At 50.4% G+C, this 17,587-nt stretch overlaps 2 protein-coding genes across 4 annotated transcripts in view; one reads left to right on the top strand and one right to left on the bottom strand.

Moving 5' to 3' along the window:
- The window catches only part of EPN2 (epsin 2), a 61,251-nt gene extending 59,877 nt beyond the window's left edge, over window positions 1-1,374 (bottom strand). For both annotated transcript variants that reach the window (XM_054041896.1, XM_054041897.1), the window contains exon 1: window positions 1,266-1,374. The gene's annotated coding sequence lies outside the window, so the exon portion shown is untranslated. The remainder of the gene's footprint in view (window positions 1-1,265) is intronic.
- Window positions 1,375-8,378: 7,004 nt separating this feature from the next.
- LOC128844822 (uncharacterized) lies at window positions 8,379-15,182 on the top strand. 2 transcript variants are annotated; one of them, XM_054042843.1, is made up of 2 exons: window positions 8,379-9,031; window positions 12,773-15,182. In XM_054042843.1, the coding sequence occupies exon 2, from the start codon at window positions 13,403-13,405 to the stop codon at window positions 14,786-14,788; it is 1,386 nt and encodes a 461-aa protein (XP_053898818.1). In that variant the 5' UTR covers window positions 8,379-9,031; window positions 12,773-13,402; the 3' UTR covers window positions 14,789-15,182. The 2 variants fall into 2 exon arrangements, with proteins under 2 accessions (XP_053898818.1, XP_053898817.1); XM_054042842.1 differs by having other exon boundaries at window positions 8,379-9,123.
- Window positions 15,183-17,587: the final 2,405 nt, after the last annotated feature.

Here is a 17,587-nt window from a genome sequence, read left to right as displayed (position 1 = left end):
AAATACAGTTTTCAAAACTTGTCTCCAAAACTTGAGAATTTTTTTTTTTAAATGGAGTAAACTGCTGTGAAGTTAACCCAACAAAATTCAAGTGAAACCTGTAGCCAGGTAAATTTAAAACATGAAGTTTGCATTGTGGCATATGCAGATGGAAACAGAGGCTCCAAACTTTAGTTTGGAGATTTATGGTGAATCCCTTCAGGCAGTTTTTAATCAGTACCACAATATACGCTATACCACAAAAGGAAAACTAAGAAAATAATTTCCCTGGTAAATCCTAACTCTGGTTAATCCTAGAAATGCTCTTCCAAGTCTGAAATCTGTGATCACAGGCTTAGCTGCCATGATGGGAACTAGTTGTTGTTACCATCCTAATAGAGACAACAATGGCTACTTAGAACCCAAAGGGCATTCATGACATTCAAACAAACCCTACAAATTACCCCCACAAATCGCAGACCTCCCTCAATACCAATACCCTTTCACACACACACACACACACACACACACACACACACACACACACGATCCAGCCACACACCCTGCAGGCCCAGAGCTACATACAGTACATCCCAGTCACACCCTTAGGCACCACCACTGCTCTCCAGACACACACACAAAACCCCAACCTCCCCCCAAAACACCCACAACCTGCCCTCTCCAAATACACACCCATACCCCCAACCTGCCCCCCCCGACACACTGAGCCCCTAACCTCCCCCTAGCCAACCACACCCCACAACCTCCTCCCTCCAAATACACCCCATGATTCCCAGATCCCCCCCAAACTGCTCCAAACACCCTATACCCCCAAAGTCACCCCCCCTTCCAGATACACACCCCTACCCCCTCATCCCCAGACACCCCCCAAACTGCCCCCAAACACCCTATACCCCCAAAACCTCCCCCTTCCAGATACACACCCCTACCCCCTCATCCCCAAATCCCCCCAAAATGCCCCCTCCAAACACCCTGTACCCCCAAAACCTCCCCCTCCAGATACACCCCACACCCCCTAATCCCCAGCTCCCCCCAACTGCCCCATCAAACACCCCATACCCCGGTCAGAGACACAGCCCTGCCCCCCCCCGGACCCACGCCCCTCAGCCCCCCTCCAGAGACACCCGAACCCCCCTAGCCCCTGTCGGGGTCCCGTCAGCCCTGCTCCCTTCCCACCCCCCCGGAGCTGCCCCCATGCGTCACCCCGGGGGGCGGGGAGCTGCCCCCATGCCCGGGACAGCGGGGGCACCCGGCTCCTCACTGACCTGCTGCCGCCTCCGCCGCGGGGCTGGGAGCGGGGCCCGGGGGTCTGGCTGCCCGGCCGCCGCCGCCGCCTCTGGCTGGCTTTGACACCCACACGCACCAGCCAACATGGCGGCGGCTGGGGGAGGGAGAAGGGGGGGGGGGGGAAGAGGCTCCCGACTCCCGAGCGCGTCCCCGAGGCCGCCCTCCCCGCGGGAACGCGCGGGCGCGAGCGCGGAGAGCGAAAGGCGGAGCCGCCCGGCCAGAACCGCCGCCTTGGCCCCGCCCCTCCCCGAGCCCGGGGGGGGGGGGGGGCGCTCACTGTGCGGGGGTAACGGACCGGACCCTCTCCCCCGGGGGGGGGGTCACAGACCCTCTCCCCCCTTTTGGGGTGCATGGAAATCCCAGATCCTCTCCCCCCTTTTGGGAGGTGGAAATCATAGACCCTCTCCCCCCTTTTGGGGGGGGGTCACAGACGCTCTCCCCCCTTTGTGGGGTGCATGGAAATCCCAGGCCCTCTCCCCCCTTTTTGGGGGGGTCACAGACGCTCTCCCCCCTTTGTGGGGTGCATGGAAATCCCAGGCCCTCTCCCCCCTTTTGGGGGGGGCGTGGAAATCACAGGCACAGCCCCCTCTTTTGGGAGGCTGTGTGGAAATTACAGACTCTCTCCCCCCCACACTTTTTTTTGGGGGGGGGGAGGCGGGATTTGGAAATCCCAGCCCCTCTCCCTTCCCAGGGATCCCACTCTGTTAATGCACAGATTGGGCAGGGGGAACCCAGTCATTTTGCAGACAGGCTTGGAAAGTTCCCCCAGAGACCACGGCAAATAACCAAGTCTCTCCTTCCTCAGGGCACCCACCTCTGATCTCCCCCCACCCTAATCCCGCCTCACACATAGCTCCCAACTCCCTTAAAGAGCCAAGGGTCCATCTCCCCTCTCCCACCGCAGTAGGTGGCTCACCCCTGGGTCCTACCCTAGCTCCCCATCCTCATGGAAGTACACTCACCTGGCGAGATGTCCCCCAAGGGCCATGCATGGCAGTAGCTTTAAGGCAGATTTTTAACGTGTCTCCCTTGTGTGAGGAAGGCTTTTGCTGTATGTGTTCCGAGAAGACATTACAAATGTCACTCCCACAGACTGTCACATCCTGACAGCCCCACCCTGCCAGGGGAGTGACCGAAAACCACCACAGTTCTTAGTCCCCCCCCCCCGCCCCAAAACCCTACCACACCTACTCCCAGGAGTGACTGAAAATCACTCAGCCAATCAGTCCCCACTCACCACAAATCTCTCCCCTCTCCCCTCCAGTCCCTGCCCCCACCCCAGGGACTTGAAAACAAATCTTTTTCCACTGACCAAATTTCCTCTTTTTTCAGTTGGGGGAGAAAAAAAATTGATTTTCGTCCCCTGCCCCTTTGTCTCTAGTGCAGCAAACACCAAAACAACCTGAATTGTGATAAGATTGTGGATCAGCAACATCCTTGACTTCAGGAGACACATCCAAGTGGAACAGCTCTGAGAATATTGTTTGTTAATTAAAAGCAGGTGCCGGGGTTCTGTTCTTCTACATGAATTCTTATTTCCTTTTAGTGCTGTGGTGTCTGTGTCCCACCAATGGATGGAATTATATCAAATCTGTTAGTCTACACTAGACTTTTCCCTTCATATTGCCCACTGGTGGAGGGCTAGTGGAGACAAGGCACCGGCAGCCACCATCATTCCTCACAATGCCATCTGGACCTGCTCTGAGCTAGGTTAAAACACTAGCTCTATTCCCTGTGACTAGGGTGACCAGATAGCAAGTGTGAAAAATCAGGACGGGAGGTGGGAGGTAATATAATGAGCCTATATAAGACAAAGCCCCAAATATCGAGACTGTCCCTATAAAATCGGGACATCTGGTCACCCTACCTGTGATACTGCACCAGTGGGAACTCAGAGGAAGAAAGTTCTAGGGTAGATACAGCCTTCATGTCTGTGTCAGTTCCCTGGCCTGGCCGAGCTCCTCGATCCCTGGGCGAGAGGCCCATGTTTTGGGAGCCGAAGGTCATAAGTTCTATTTCCAGATGCTACAAGCATGCAAGGACAGCTCTGGTATTTGCAGTGCATTGGGTGAAGGAAGATATGCAGGATATCAGACAGACTTCTGTTAACCCACATAGCACATCTGGGAATGAAAGGCTGGGCAGCTGGGTGGTTCAAAGAACTGGGGATGTCTGCCAGGAATTCCAGAGGGTTTTAGCAACTCGGCTAACTGGGAGAGGGACACAAGGATTTCATCAACTAGGGAGGAAGAACGAAATTGGCAAGGGGAATAAAGCCCACCCCATGGTTTATTTTTCAAGCTAGGCAGTTCATGGCTGGCCACTAGGTGGGTGAGGTCCTGGGTGTAGGGTGGGAGGGCAGGGCAGGTGCTTAGTTGACTAGCATAGAATCTGTATACATGGAGTTTTGGATAAATCCACATGATCTTCCTTTTCCTGTGCTGAGTTAGTCAGTACAAACTAATGGTGTTATGCATCTGGGAAGAGTTCAGAATAACAATAAGAAGCTTCTATTAGACCCCTGATTAGTGCGATGGCTGCTCACTTGAGGAAATGCTCAAGGTGCTTTGACAGTTGTCTAAATATGAGCCGAGCAACGTAAGGGGGTTAAAGCACCTGACTCTCACTGCTGAGAATAATCCTTGCCCAGGATTACAGGCCCAAGGAATTTAGAAGTCTCATTTTAGTCCTCTTTGGACCTTTGTTCCCATCACCAAACCATTAAACCAGGGGTTGGCAACCTTTCAGAAGTGGTGTGCCGAGACTTCATTTGTTCACTCCAATTTCAGGTTTCGCGTGCCAGTCATACATTTCAGCATTTTTAGAAGGTCTCTTTCTCTAAGTCTATAATATAGAACTAAACTATTGTAGGTAAAGTAAATAAGGTTTTAAAAATGTTTAAGAAGCTTCATTTAAAATTAGATTAAAATGCAGAGTCCCCCGGACCGGTGGCCAGGACCCGGGCAGTGTGAGTACCACTGAAAATAAACTCACGTGCTGCCTTCGGCACGCGTGCCATTGGTTGCCTACCCCTGCATTAAACAATTCCAGGCAATTGGTCATCTCTGGCAAAGGCAGTGCTAGCCCATTGGGGGCCCTAAGCAGGAATATTTTGGGCCCCCACATACATAATAAAAAGCAAATGGGGGTTCCCTGGAGCTGCTTGGGGCCTTAAGCAATTAGTCTGTTTATGCCTAGCATTGGCTCTGATCTCTGGTCAGCAGAGAGCCAGGGCTGGTACAGATCAGTAGTGAAGTGCATTAGCAGAGCTCTGCCTCCTCTACGTCTGGCTCCAGCTCCAGCTATTAGTCACTCACAAGAACCAAATTCCCCTAATTCTGGGGGGGAAAAAAAAACACCTTAGAACAAAAGTCAATTCGAAGGTGTTGTTCTCCCAGCGACCATCACAATCTTCAGTGCAAACGTGGGGCCCAACCCTGCTTTCACCAACATCAATGGCAAAACTCCCATTGGCCTTCAGGGTCGACAGATCAGTTCTTAGCACAAAGGAGCTGTATCTGCTCTGAATCACACAAAGAGTGAAATGTTCTGAGAGGCAGTCTGGTCTAGTGCAGTGGTTTTCAAACTTTTTTCCTGGCAACCCGGTTGAAGAAAATAGTTGATGCCCACGACCCAGTGGAGCTGGGGATGAGGGGTTTGGGAGGGACTCAGGGCTGGGGCAGAGGGTTGGGGTGTGGGGGTGAGGACTGCGGGGCGGGGCCAGGAATGAGGGGTTCAGGGTGTGGGAGGGGGCTCTGGGCTGGGGCAGGGGGCTGGGGTGCAGGAGGGGGTCAGGGCTCTGGGTTAGGGGTGCAGGCACTGGAGTGGGGCCAGGGATGAGAGGTTTGGGGTGCAGGGAGGGGCTCCGGGTTTGAGGGGGCTCAGAGCTGGGGCAGGGGATTGGGGCGTGGGCTTACCTTGGGCAGCTCCTGGTCAGTGGCGCAGCAGGGGTGCTAAGGCAGGCTTCCTGCCTGTCCCAGCACTGCGGACCACACTGTGCCCCAGAAGCGGCCAGCAGCAGGTCTGGCTCCTAGGCAGAGGTGCACAAGCAGCTCCGTGTGGCTCTTGTCCACAGGCACCACCACCCCAGCTCCCATTGGCCGGGAACCAGCCAATGGGAGTGCAGAGCCGGTGCTCGGGTTGGGGCAGCCTGCGGAGCCCCATATCTTGCCCCACCCCCTGCCTAGGAGCCGGACCTGGTGCTAGTCACTTCCGGGGCATAGCGCGGTGTCAGAACAGGTAGGGACTAGCCTGCCTTAGCTGGGCTGCACCGCCGACGGGACTTTTAATGGCCTGGTCGGCGGTGCTGACCAGAGCTGCCGTGACCCAGTGCCTTACATTCTGCGACCCACTACTGGGTCATGATCCAGTTTGAAAACCACTGCCCTAGTGGTTTGAAGTTGGCTGGGGAGCCAGAAATTCCTGAGTTCTGATGCCAGCTGTGATGCTGACTCTCACAATGAGACCTTGAGTGGGAGGTGCTAAGCACCATTAAATCCGGAACAGACAGTGACCTGGGTGAGAAAATAAAATGTTTAAAATGATGAACCGTCTCTGAAGGAATATGTCCCATTTTTCTTCTCTAGAAACACTAGCAATGGGTAAATGGAGGGGGAAGCTCAAGGTGTGTGGAAATCGTATATTTTTTTGCATGTGAATTTGATGCTATTGAAAAGGACCTGTGGAATGAGGTCCTCCATTAACAGAAAATGTGAAGAAAAAGTTTCCTCGTGATGCCTTCTCCCCACCCCTTCTTCCTCCACTCTGGCCTGGAAGGACCACCTTTGGGAACAAGAGGCGAGTTCCTTCTCCCTATCTAATTCAGTCCTTAATCGCTCTACTGAATCTGCCAGCATGGGGGCCACTTGTGGTCAGGGGCGGCTCTATGTTTTTTGCCAAGCACGGCAGGCAGGCAGCTTTCGGCGGCGCGCCTGCGGGCTGTCCGCTGGTCACACGGATTTGGTGGCATGCCTGCGGGAGGTCCACCGGTGCCGTGCCATCAGTGTCCCCGCCGCCAAATTGCCGCCGAAGCCGTGGGACCGGCAGACCTCCCGCAGGCATGCCGCCGAAAGCCACCTGCCTGCTGCCCTCACAGCGACCGGCAGGCCACCACCCGCGGCTTGCCGCCCCAGGCACGTGCTTGCTGCGCTGGTGCCTGGAACTGCCCCTGCTTGTGGTGCTTGTTTAGTATGATGGGGACACCCATACTGAGAACAGAGCTGAGCCAGCCAGACTTGTTTCACACAGCTGATTTGTGGCCCCTGTTGAGTAGGAGCCACATTTGGTCCCCACTGCCCTAGGCTAGGATCTGGACCTGTGACCTAATAGTGAAAGGCTTTCCATCCAGTCCTCCTATGTTACCCAGCCCCCCATTGGAAACATGTGGGAACTGTGCTTAGTAAGTTGCTGGGAACACTCTATCGGATACTGGAGAGTTCACAACTTTTCAATGATGCAAGAGTTGGAGAGTTAGAAGCCATTCTTTACAACACCAATTTCTCATCAGAACCAATTTATCACCTCAGTGTCTGTCACAGCCCAAGAGCAATCCATGCGTGTGCAAAGCAGGTTGAGGGCGGAGCAAATAGACCTCTCCAGTTACTCTACTATCTACAGAATTCTAACAAAAGGCATCGCCATGCAATGTACCATGCGGAAGAGAATCTCCTAGCTAAGGAAAAGTGGGTGTAGATCCTACTGGCTCAGCCTAGACAAGGCTCCTAGCCTAACAAAGTGGCTGCCAGAAAGCCACAAAGGGGCCCTGTCCCTGATGCCAGTGATGATATGCATATTGCTCACACAGCAAGTGCAGCCACACGGGGCTGGGGGCCAGTCACTAATTAGCTAATGAGTCTGTTTTAGAGTGTCTGGCCAGGCTCAAATGACACAACAGGAACACCGCCCTGAAAGCATTTCACAATAGGAAGTGCATTTCCCCCCAGCTTAGCATTAATGAATAGGCTACAAACAACAATGCTCTATGGTGATCTGATACTCTGGCCATATGTCAACCAGGCCAGAAAAAAACCCTGTAAAAATGCTAAGGAAAACTTGATAAATATAGCCCTGCAGTTTGAAATTTGATTTCCGCATTCTATTGTTTCCCAGTTCCTGAGAGCTGGCTTGGTGGATCACATTTTCTTCTCCTGTCTCCAGGCCTTGCATCCAAACAAGACTGAATCTCATTATACTGATGCATGACTCTAGCTGCATGCAATTCAATCTCTAAATCACAGTCATTTTGCTCGATTACTGGTTTGCTTTCCCCACTCCCAGCCTACAGGTCATTAAAGGAATCAATTTAAAAACAGAGGCCAACATTGTCAAATGTAGGTGCCTAATGCGTCTGAAGAAGTGGGTGTTTTACCCACGAAAGCTTATGCCCAAATAAATCTGTTAGTCTTGAAAGGGCCACCGGACTCCTTGTTGTTTTTGTGGATACAGACTAACACGGCTACCTCCTGATACTTAAACCCATATTTATGCACCCAAATAGAAGCCAGCTGATTTTTCAAGGTGCTTAGCATCTTTAGCTCCCACTGAAATCAGTGGGAAGGGAGCTGGGGCTGGTCAGCATGTCTGAACAACGAGGCCCATCTAGGTGCCCAAAAATGGATCTAAGAGCCTAATTTGAGGCCCCTAGGTTTGGAAATTTTGAGCAAAGCTAATTAATTAAAATTGAAATAACAACAAAATGCTGCTAACTGTGACCATTATCATTAGAGCTGAATGAATAATTTGCAAGGAATTATTTGATAAATGCAGCCTCTTTTTGGCCTTCTGAATTATCAACAAGGTGCTGACGAAGTTATTGAATTGATTTAGTATTCCAGGTCACTCACAACAATTTCCACCTCCAGTTTGTTCTGTAAATTGTTCACAAGCAGTTCGTTGCAAGTGGTCACTATTCAAAATCTGAGCTATCTTGTGGTTAGTTTCAATTGGACACACCAGATCCATATGGTATTGTTCCCTTTCCCAAACTGGATGAGTTTAACTCTTAGGCCCTTGTGTACATGTAACCAAAATACATATATCCGTTGTTATACACATCCTTAGTTCTTTTGGTTTAAGTCGACTTATAGACCTTGTTAGAATAAAGGCCAAATACTTGCCTATTATCCCAGCTGTTTTTCCCATATATAAAGGTATAGCAAGACAATCAATCAAAGAGGCCCAACAGCAAGGAGGCCCAGCGGATGTATCCCATTACCCCTACCCCTGGACCCTGGAAAGGCAATCAATCAAGGGGACCCAGACAGATGTATCCTATTTACTCCTAGAAAGGAATTTAAGATTCCATAGGTCAGCAGAATGTATGCACGTTAAGTCATTTGTTACTGGGTATAAAAAGGCTTGCTCTACGCTTGTAAGGTGTGTTCCTCCCTCTGGCATGAGTCGAGGGGGACACCCGCTCAGCTGACTGATCAATAAAGAACTTGAAGCCGTCTTCTAGACTCCCGTGCCTCCTTGGGGTAATTGGGCAGCTCCAGGGGGAAACGAGCCCATTTGGCTAACAAATGGCGACTCCGCCGGGACTTCTCTCCCTGTAGAGGGCACTGACCGACGGCCGAGGGCGATTCCGAGGAGTGGCCACCTCGAGCTGTTGCTTTGCTCGGGCCTCGGATCGTCACAATCGGCCGGGGCGGCTGTGTCCTCTCTAAAGAGAACTCTGAAGGACACGGAAGCAAGACGGCTTCAGAAGAAGGGGAAGTCTGACTGCCGGACGCGGCCACTTCGGGCGGTAAGTGCGTTTACCTCCTGGGTTTGAGGAATAACGCCCCCGAGGTGTGGGTTGGACAGTGGAAATCCCCTAGGCAGCCTGTATACGGGAAGGTATGTTAACATTATTGTAGCTTTGTAAATGTCTTGTTGTTGTGTTTTTGGTTAAAGGGTAAGCAAATAACGGCCAATGAGTAACGTAACTAACTCCACAAGTCCATGGGCCGTTTTTAACAATTATTGGGACTTGGAGCAACCTCAGGGATTACTCTTGTTTATAGGAAGGGTAATCTTGTTTCTCCTCTTAATGGTGTGTTGGAAACCGAGATTGTAACTGATTAAAGGATCTTTGTGAAAGATGAATGAGTGCTGCTGACAGGTCTGAGGCTTAAGCTGACTTCAGCCGCCCCAAGACTCCTGCGAGGGGAAACCCGATGACCAGGATATCTTGATTGCAAGGGGGGTCAGCCGAACCTCGTGACCCAGCGGATATCTGAGTTAGAACTAGATCTATACCTCTTCCCCCTCTTGATATCTCTGTCTCGGAAAACTCTGGGTAAAGCATAATGGGGTCCGGACAAAGCACCTTCTCCTGGACACCCCTGGGATGTATGCTGGATAACTGGAAGGCGTTTAGACGCCAGGCTAATTATGGAATTGTATTATGTAAAGACAAGCTTGTAAAATTCTGTACTCTTGAATGGATGACATTCGGGGTGGAATGGCCCGAGGGAGGGACGCTCAAACCAGGGGTTGTACAAGCAGTACATAGCATTGTGACCTGGGATGGGCATTGGGACCAATATCCCTATATAGATATTTGGCAGGACCTTGTGGCCAATCATCCCCCATGGTTGCAAAAATGTAGATCACAAACTATTAAAACCTTAATGGCCCGTGCCCCTGTTAGGAAACCCTGTTTCCCTGTTAAGAAATCTTGTCTGCGGGCTGTGATTCCCTCTGCCCCTGATCCTATGCCCCCTCCCACTTTGTATCCTGGCCTCCCGGCTCCGGTACCCTCAATTGAAATCCCCCCCCCCACATCTCTGAGGATAATGCCTCAGCTGAAAGGGGGTGAGCCAAGCAACCAGGATTTTTCCAAACGGGAGCCCCCTCCGATCTCTCTGAGCTCCCCGGTGTCTAACCACACCAGGAGCAAGGGTGGCCCGGTACTCCAAGGGCCCCTGCAACAGAATTATTTGTGTCCACTGCGGGAAACTGTAGCCCCTGAGGGTAATCTCACTATGGTATATGTTCCCTTTACCACTAGTGAGCTATATAATTGGAAGGGGCTTCGGGCAAGAATATAGAGGAACTTTTAGAAATAGCCATGAAGGTTTATGATCGGAGGGATGATGAGGAGCGAAAGAAAGGGGCCCGTGTTTTGGCCATGGCCCTGAGAGAAGGATATGCAGAAAGGGGGGACAAGGTTAAGGAGAAGCCAGGGCCACCTGGGAGGGGACAGGACCCCCGCCTGGGTCGAAACTAGTGCGCTATCTGTAGGGAAGAGGGGCACTGGAAGAATAAATGCCCCCGGCAACAGGCTATGGGAAAGGAACGTAAAAACAAAACCCGGTCCTTCCCCTCCTTTACAACAACACGGGACGTTCAGGGGAGGGATCTTCCCCATAGAGAAGCCGAGGGACCCAGCGGCCCCTCCTGACAGCACAAGCTGCCAGCCTGGATCCCACGGTAAAAATTAAAGTGGAGGGCCGCCCAATTGAAGCCCTTATTGATACTGGGGCCACTCTTAGTTTGCTCCCCCTTAATAAGGCCCCCCGAGATAGAGCTCGGGGACGTGCCATAGTCCAGGGGATAGAGAGACAAACTACAACTTTGGGGAAAAAAAAAAAAAAAAAAACTTTGCCTCTCCTAGTAAAAATAGGGGACCGTCAAATTTACCATCAGTTTGTTTGCAGTCCCTCCTGCCCCATAGCGCTGCTCCGACGAGATATCCTCACTAAATTACAGGCGGAGATCTCATTCGATAACGGGACAATGGAAGTCAGAATCCCTAAGCAACAAGCCTCTAATTACCAGATGGCTCTCATAAATGCTAGAGATCACTCCCTGGAATGTAAGGGAAGTGATGGAAGCCAGCTGCCGTGGGATGGGGGGGCTGAATCCCAAGGTCTGGGCGGAGGAAGGAGGCGTGGCCCGAGCCAGGAATGCTACACCAGTGCATATTTCCCTTAAGGAGGGAAGCAGCCCAGTCCGAATTCGACAATACCCCCTTAAGTTAACCACTCGGATCGGGTTAAAACCCCTGATTCAAAAGTTTTTGCAGTGCGGGTGGTTAAAGGAAGACACGTCCCCATACAATACTCCAATAATGGGGGTGCCTAAGCCTAATGGGCAGTATCGGTTGGTCCAGGACCTAAGACAAATTAACAAGTTAATAGCAGAGACTGTTTGCCTTTGAGTGGGAGGACCCAGATACCCACTACAAAGCTCAATACCTTTGGACCGTGGTCCCACAGGGACTTACCTGTGCACCCGAGATTTTTGGCAGCCAGTTGAGAAGGGACCTTGCCCCATTCCTGGCTAGACACCCCTCATGTAACATAGTCCAGTATTGCGATGATTTGCTCTTAAGTACTGAAACAGAGGCAGCTTGTAAAGAGCAGACTGTAAAGCTCCTGAATTACCTTGGGGCACAGGGGTATAAGGTCTCAAGGGAAAAAGCACAACTGGTTAAGCAGCAGGTCACTTTCCTTGGGTATCATTTGTGCCAAGGAAGTCGTAGTCTGGGTAAAGAAAGAATCCAGGTTATACTTAATAGCCCTCAACCCCGGCACCCCCGAGAATTAAGGGCTTTTCTGGGACTGACTGGCTTTTGTCGGCTCTGGATCCCTGACTACGGGGAAGAGCCAAACCACTGTATGAATCCTTAACTAAAGAAGGTCTGCTCCATTGGACGTGGACCAAAGAGATGGAAAAAGCATTTCGAGAGCTAAAAGAAGCCTTGGTTCAGCCTCCTGCTCTAGCCCTCCCCGACCCTCGGAGGCCGTTCACTCTATACGTTCACAAGAGGGGAGGGGGGGCTGCTGGAGTTCTATGCCAAAGGTCGGGACCAACCTGGCGACCCATTGGATACTACTCAAAGGTGTTGGACCCTGTCGCCAAGGGGTGGCCTGCCTGCTTACGGGCCGTTGCAGCAACTGCTCTTCTTGTACAAGAGGCTGAAAAATTAACCCTGGGAGGGGACACTGAGGTTGTGGTTCCTCACGGGGTGCCTCAAATACTGGGGACAGGCGCTGGGGAAAAGCATTTAAATCCCAGTTGACATACCAGATATAAGGTAGGGCTCTTGCTAGCCCCTAACTTAACCTTTAGGACAGTTAGCTCCCTCAACCTAGCTACCCTATTGCCTGACCCTTGGGTTTCCTATGAGACCAGCCCCACTCATGACTGTATTGAAGTCTTGCAACAGGTGTCCCAGGCACTCGGTATACAATGGAAGCTACATACACCCTGGAGGCCGCAAAGCTCGGGTCAAGTAGAAAGAATGAATAGAACTCTCAAGGATACCCTCACTAAACTATGCACAGAGTCTAGTTTAAAGTGGCTTGATGCGTTACCACTCGCCCTTAACTGCATTCGAAGGGCCCCACGTAAGGGTCTTAAGCTTTCACCATTTGAACTGGTCTTTGGGTTCCCTCCCCGAATACTTATCCCAGGATTCCGGGAGGATGTAACCTGGGAAGTGGGAAATGACTTACTATGGAAACAGGTTTCCGGGTTGCAATCTGTTTTGTTACAGCTGCATCGACGCGGCGCCATTCCAGGCTCTCCCCTTGGACCAGACCGTGCATCCGTTCCGGATCGGTGACCAGGTCCTTGTCAAGAAGTGGAAACGCGACCCCCTTACGCCAAGGTGGGACGGTCCACACACCGTTTCGCTCATCAGCCAGGCCGCAGTTAAAATTCTCGGGAGCGACAAATGGACACATCACACCCGGGTAAAGCGGTTTCTGAATCCTGACCAGGGAACCAATCCCACGGAAGAGGACACCGGCCCTCTGCCCACCCCGGCCCCGGAAGCCCGGGGTGGCACGGGCGAAGACACCGTCTGGGAGTATCAAGGACTCAATGGGCTAAAAGGACTGTTTAGGAAAAAGCAATAATGAACTCATTATTGATATTTCTGTTCATAGGTGTCTATTACGGCTATGGTTGGGAGAATAGGTTTATACAACTGGGAGAAATAATAGCGAGTTCCTTCAATCTTAGTAGCTGCTGGGTTTGTGGAGGTCCAGGGGATTGGAATGAATGGCCTTGGGTAGCCCAGCCAGTGCAAGCTAAATGGTGGATCAGTAATTTAAGTATAGTCCACAAAGGAACAGAAGTTTGGGATGAGGATAGTAGCCCTTGGTGACTCTATTCCTCTGAGATGGGGATCCTTTGTCTAAACCGAACAAAACAAGAAGGGGTATATGTGGGCAAAAGCCAATGTGACTGGACCCTATCTCTAGGATTTGACTGCTATGATCACCCTAGTTGCCATACGTATGACTGTTCTAAATATCAGGGACGATGGAACCAAACCCACGTAAAACTCACTAATCATAGCTGGGTACAATGTTCCTACCAACAGCATACTGGTGAAGGCTGTAAGGCAGTTGGACAAGATGGATTCTTTGATGCCCTCTTTCTAAGTTGCCAGCGAGATAATACCGACAGTAAGGATCACGTGGTACGCTGGTATCAGTGGGCATGGCAACATTCTAATGGAACTCGGATGATCCATTTTAACCATTTTTGGTCTACTACCAATAGCCCTAAATTTGGTTGTAATTGCGCTTGGAAGGAAGGGGCTGGGGCCTGGAAATGTGACTATTGTAATCCTGACGGTACATCTATTGTATTAGGGGGGCCCCTGGAGATGGGTAACTCTTTGTATTACGAAGAACTGGGCCCCGAGGATTACCCCGAAGCCTGGGATGGCCCCTTTGCGAATGGACAATGGGCCCTAAAAGGCCATTACTGGATATGTGGGCAACACGCTTATCGGAGATTGCCTCCAAATTGGTCAGGAATATGTTATGTTGGGTACATTAGGCCCTTATTCTTTTTACTACCCCAAATACAGGGAAATAAGTTGGGAATTAAGGTATATGACGATTTGATTAGGGAGCGGCGGTCTGTTGATTCCGCATTAACAGCTGGAAGCTCCCAAAAGTGGGGAGCTCAAGAGTGGCCCCCTGAAAGAATTATACAGCATTATGGTCCAGCCACATGGAATCCTAATGAGTGGATCTCAGGGGCAAGGGAGCCCATTTACAACTTGAATCGGATAATTAGGCTGCAAGCCATCTTAGAAATAATAACTAATCAGACGGCTGCAGCTCTTGATCTCTTGGCCGATCAGTCCACTCAGATGAGGAATGTGCTCTACCAGCACCATCTAGTTCTTGATTATTTGCTGGCAGAGGAAGGGGGAATATGTGCAAAATTAAACGGATCCAATTGCTGTTTACAAATAGATGATAATGGAAAGGCGGTAAAACAGCTAACAAAAGAAATGAGGAAACTAGCCCATGTCCCGGTCCAAGCATGGGGTGCGTGGAATACGGACTGGTTCACGTCCTGGTTACCGCAACTGGGATGGCTTCGAGAAGGCCTTCTTCTCTTTGTACTCTTTATTACAACCCTATTATCCCTAGCTTGCTTTGCTCCCTGTGTAGTTGCATTAGTCCGACGAATGGCTAATCAAATTGTACGCCAACGCATGATGGCACTATATCAACCAGTTAAAGTTGAGGATTGGGGGCCATAGGGCTCTCAAAATGCTTTTAAGGGGGGAGAACCTTGTTAGAATAAAGGCCAAATACTTGCCTATTATCCCAGCTGTTTTTCCCATATATAAAGGTATAGCAAGACAATCAATCAAAGAGGCCCAACAGCAAGGAGGCCCAGCGGATGTATCCCATTACCCCTACCCCTGGACCCTGGAAAGGCAATCAATCAAGGGGACCCAGACAGATGTATCCTATTTACTCCTAGAAAGGAATTTAAGATTCCATAGGTCAGCAGAATGTATGCACGTTAAGTCATTTGTTACTGGGTATAAAAAGGCTTGCTCTACGCTTGTAAGGTGTGTTCCTCCCTCTGGCATGAGTCGAGGGGGACACCCGCTCAGCTGACTGATCAATAAAGAACTTGAAGCCGTCTTCTAGACTCCCGTGCCTCCTTGGGGTAATTGGGCAGCTCCAGGGGGAAACGAGCCCATTTGGCTAACAACCTGAAGGCCAGAAGGGACCATAATGATCATCTAGTCTGACCTGCTGCCCATCGCAGGCCACAGAACCTCCCCCACCCACTCTTGTAATAGACCCATAATCTCTGGCTGAGTTACTGAAGTCCTCAAATCTTGATTTAAAGACTTCAAGTTACAGAGACTCCACATTTACTCCAGTTCAAACCAGCAAGTGATCCATTCCCCACACTGCAGAGGAAGAAGAAAAACCCTCAGGGTCTCCGCCAATCTGACCTGGGGGGAAATTTCTTCCCAAACCCCATATGGCAGTCGGTACTGTTAGACCCTGAGCATGTGGGCTTGGGCATGGACTCCCTTATTTCAGTATAAGGGTGCCTTTATATTGATTAAGGTCTGGTCTACACTACAGACTTATATCAGTATAACTACATCACTCATGGGTGTGAAAAATCCACATGCCTGAGCAACGTAGTTATACCAACCTAACCCTTTCTTCCCCCTGTGTAGACAGTGCTATGTTGGCAGGACAGCTTCTCCCGTCAACATAGCTACTCCCTCTCGGGGAGGTGAATTAACTATGCCAATGGAAGACCTCTCTCCGGTCGACTTAAAGCGTCTTCATTAAAGCAGTGATTTAAGTGTAGACTTGCCCTTGGTTAAGAATCATCCCAAGTTCTATCAAAATAGGGCATTTTATACTGATATAATGATTTTGGTTTCATTCACAATATAGACAAGCTCTTGGAATCCTTCTTCTAGTGCAAATATTCATATTTACAAGTTCCAAATTCATTCTCCTTAAATATTCTCTAACGGTCACTTAAAGTGCATGCTTTCTGCACCCACTCATTCATTAGAACATTGATGGGAAGGGGCATGAGAACACAGTCCAAGCAAATTGGGTGTTTTTCTTGGAAGGAATATTCACCAAAGACATTATGAGGCATGTACCTAGTTCTAGTCATAACCAAGTGTAACCTACACACCACCAGGGTGTGGTGCTCTGTCCCATCTAGTGGCACCGAGACCACTTCGAGAGAAATAGAGAGATTAATGAGTCTGCTTAACACCCATGTGGTCTAGAGGCTCATGCACTAAGCTCCAGAGATCCCAGGTTCAATCCCGCCCGATGACGACCGGGGTCTGTCGGCGTTACACAAGCACTGTGCTTCTTTAGAAGAAATAGGGACAATCTGATCTATGGTTGTGCCACCTTCTCTTATTCCTTCCCTGTAGATTCCCTTCGTACCCCTCCCTGGATTAAATTCGCCTCTGTGCATAAGGCCAATGCATTACTGTACTTACTATAAGTCCCACTTAAGCCCCATTTTGAGAGTTTAAGTGGGACTGAAGTGGTGCATGGTGGGCCTTATGCTGGCCCCGTACTCAGGGTGACTTTGAACCCTACCACCACAGACTTGTTCTCCTTCCCTGATCCTGCTCCCTGAGTCACAGGGCCGCAATCCCTCCCCAGTCCACAGTGCTCTGGGCCTTTTTCCTTGTTGCATCACTGGTGTGAACGGAAGTCACTTGCTGCTTCTAAATTGCTCAGTTCTGCAGCCCTTATACACACTGGGTAGCACCCACCCAAGCAGTCTCATTGGGCCTGTCGGCATCAATAAAAATTGCAGAATCAGCCCAAAAGTATTTAGCAAAGATTGGGGTCACTTAACGCCACCCTACACTTCAATGGAGGAGAGGAAAGGGAGGCAACTCTGAGTCTCCATATCTGCTCTAAAGGCATAAAATGAACTTGTGGTTTCTGGAGTTCGCACCTTCTAGAAATAAGACTTCTTGACTTCCAGCTTCCCAATGCTCTACACCCAAGAGAGCTTCCAGCCAGCAAGGAGGGCTGGACACCATATCCTTCAGAGCTTCTCATTGCCAAAGAATGTCTCCTGAGCGTTGAGATGCTCCTGCCTTGCCCTGGGGCTGTCCTCAGACTGCTGCCAGCTCCTCCTCACCTTTGTAATGAGGGACTAAGCTCAAGATGACCTGTTTTGTTCCACAGGTATCTCACGTGGCCACGGATTATGGAACCATAGAAATGTAGGGCTGGAAGGGACGTCAAGCGGTCAGCTAGTCCATCATCCTCCCTGGCTCCAGATTTTTCTTTCAAGAAAGACAGAAGCTCAGTATTAGCGAAAAGTCAGCAGAGGAAAAGGAAGAGAGAACAGAACTCCCTGCTGCGTAGCACTGCCTCGAAATCGATCTCTTCTTACCTTGGCGGGCTGGCGACTGTGCTCATTATTCAGTCTGGCATGAAGAGGAATATGGGAGGCTTTATGCAGGGAGGGAAGTGAAAAAGAGCATGTTTGACTGACAAGCAGAAGAGCTTAATGAACAATCAATCAAAGC

This window comes from Malaclemys terrapin, chromosome 10 (genome assembly GCF_027887155.1).
Source record: "Malaclemys terrapin pileata isolate rMalTer1 chromosome 10, rMalTer1.hap1, whole genome shotgun sequence".
NCBI classification, from domain to species: domain Eukaryota; kingdom Metazoa; phylum Chordata; order Testudines; family Emydidae; genus Malaclemys; species Malaclemys terrapin.
This window is presented reverse-complemented; position numbering and strand designations above follow the sequence as displayed.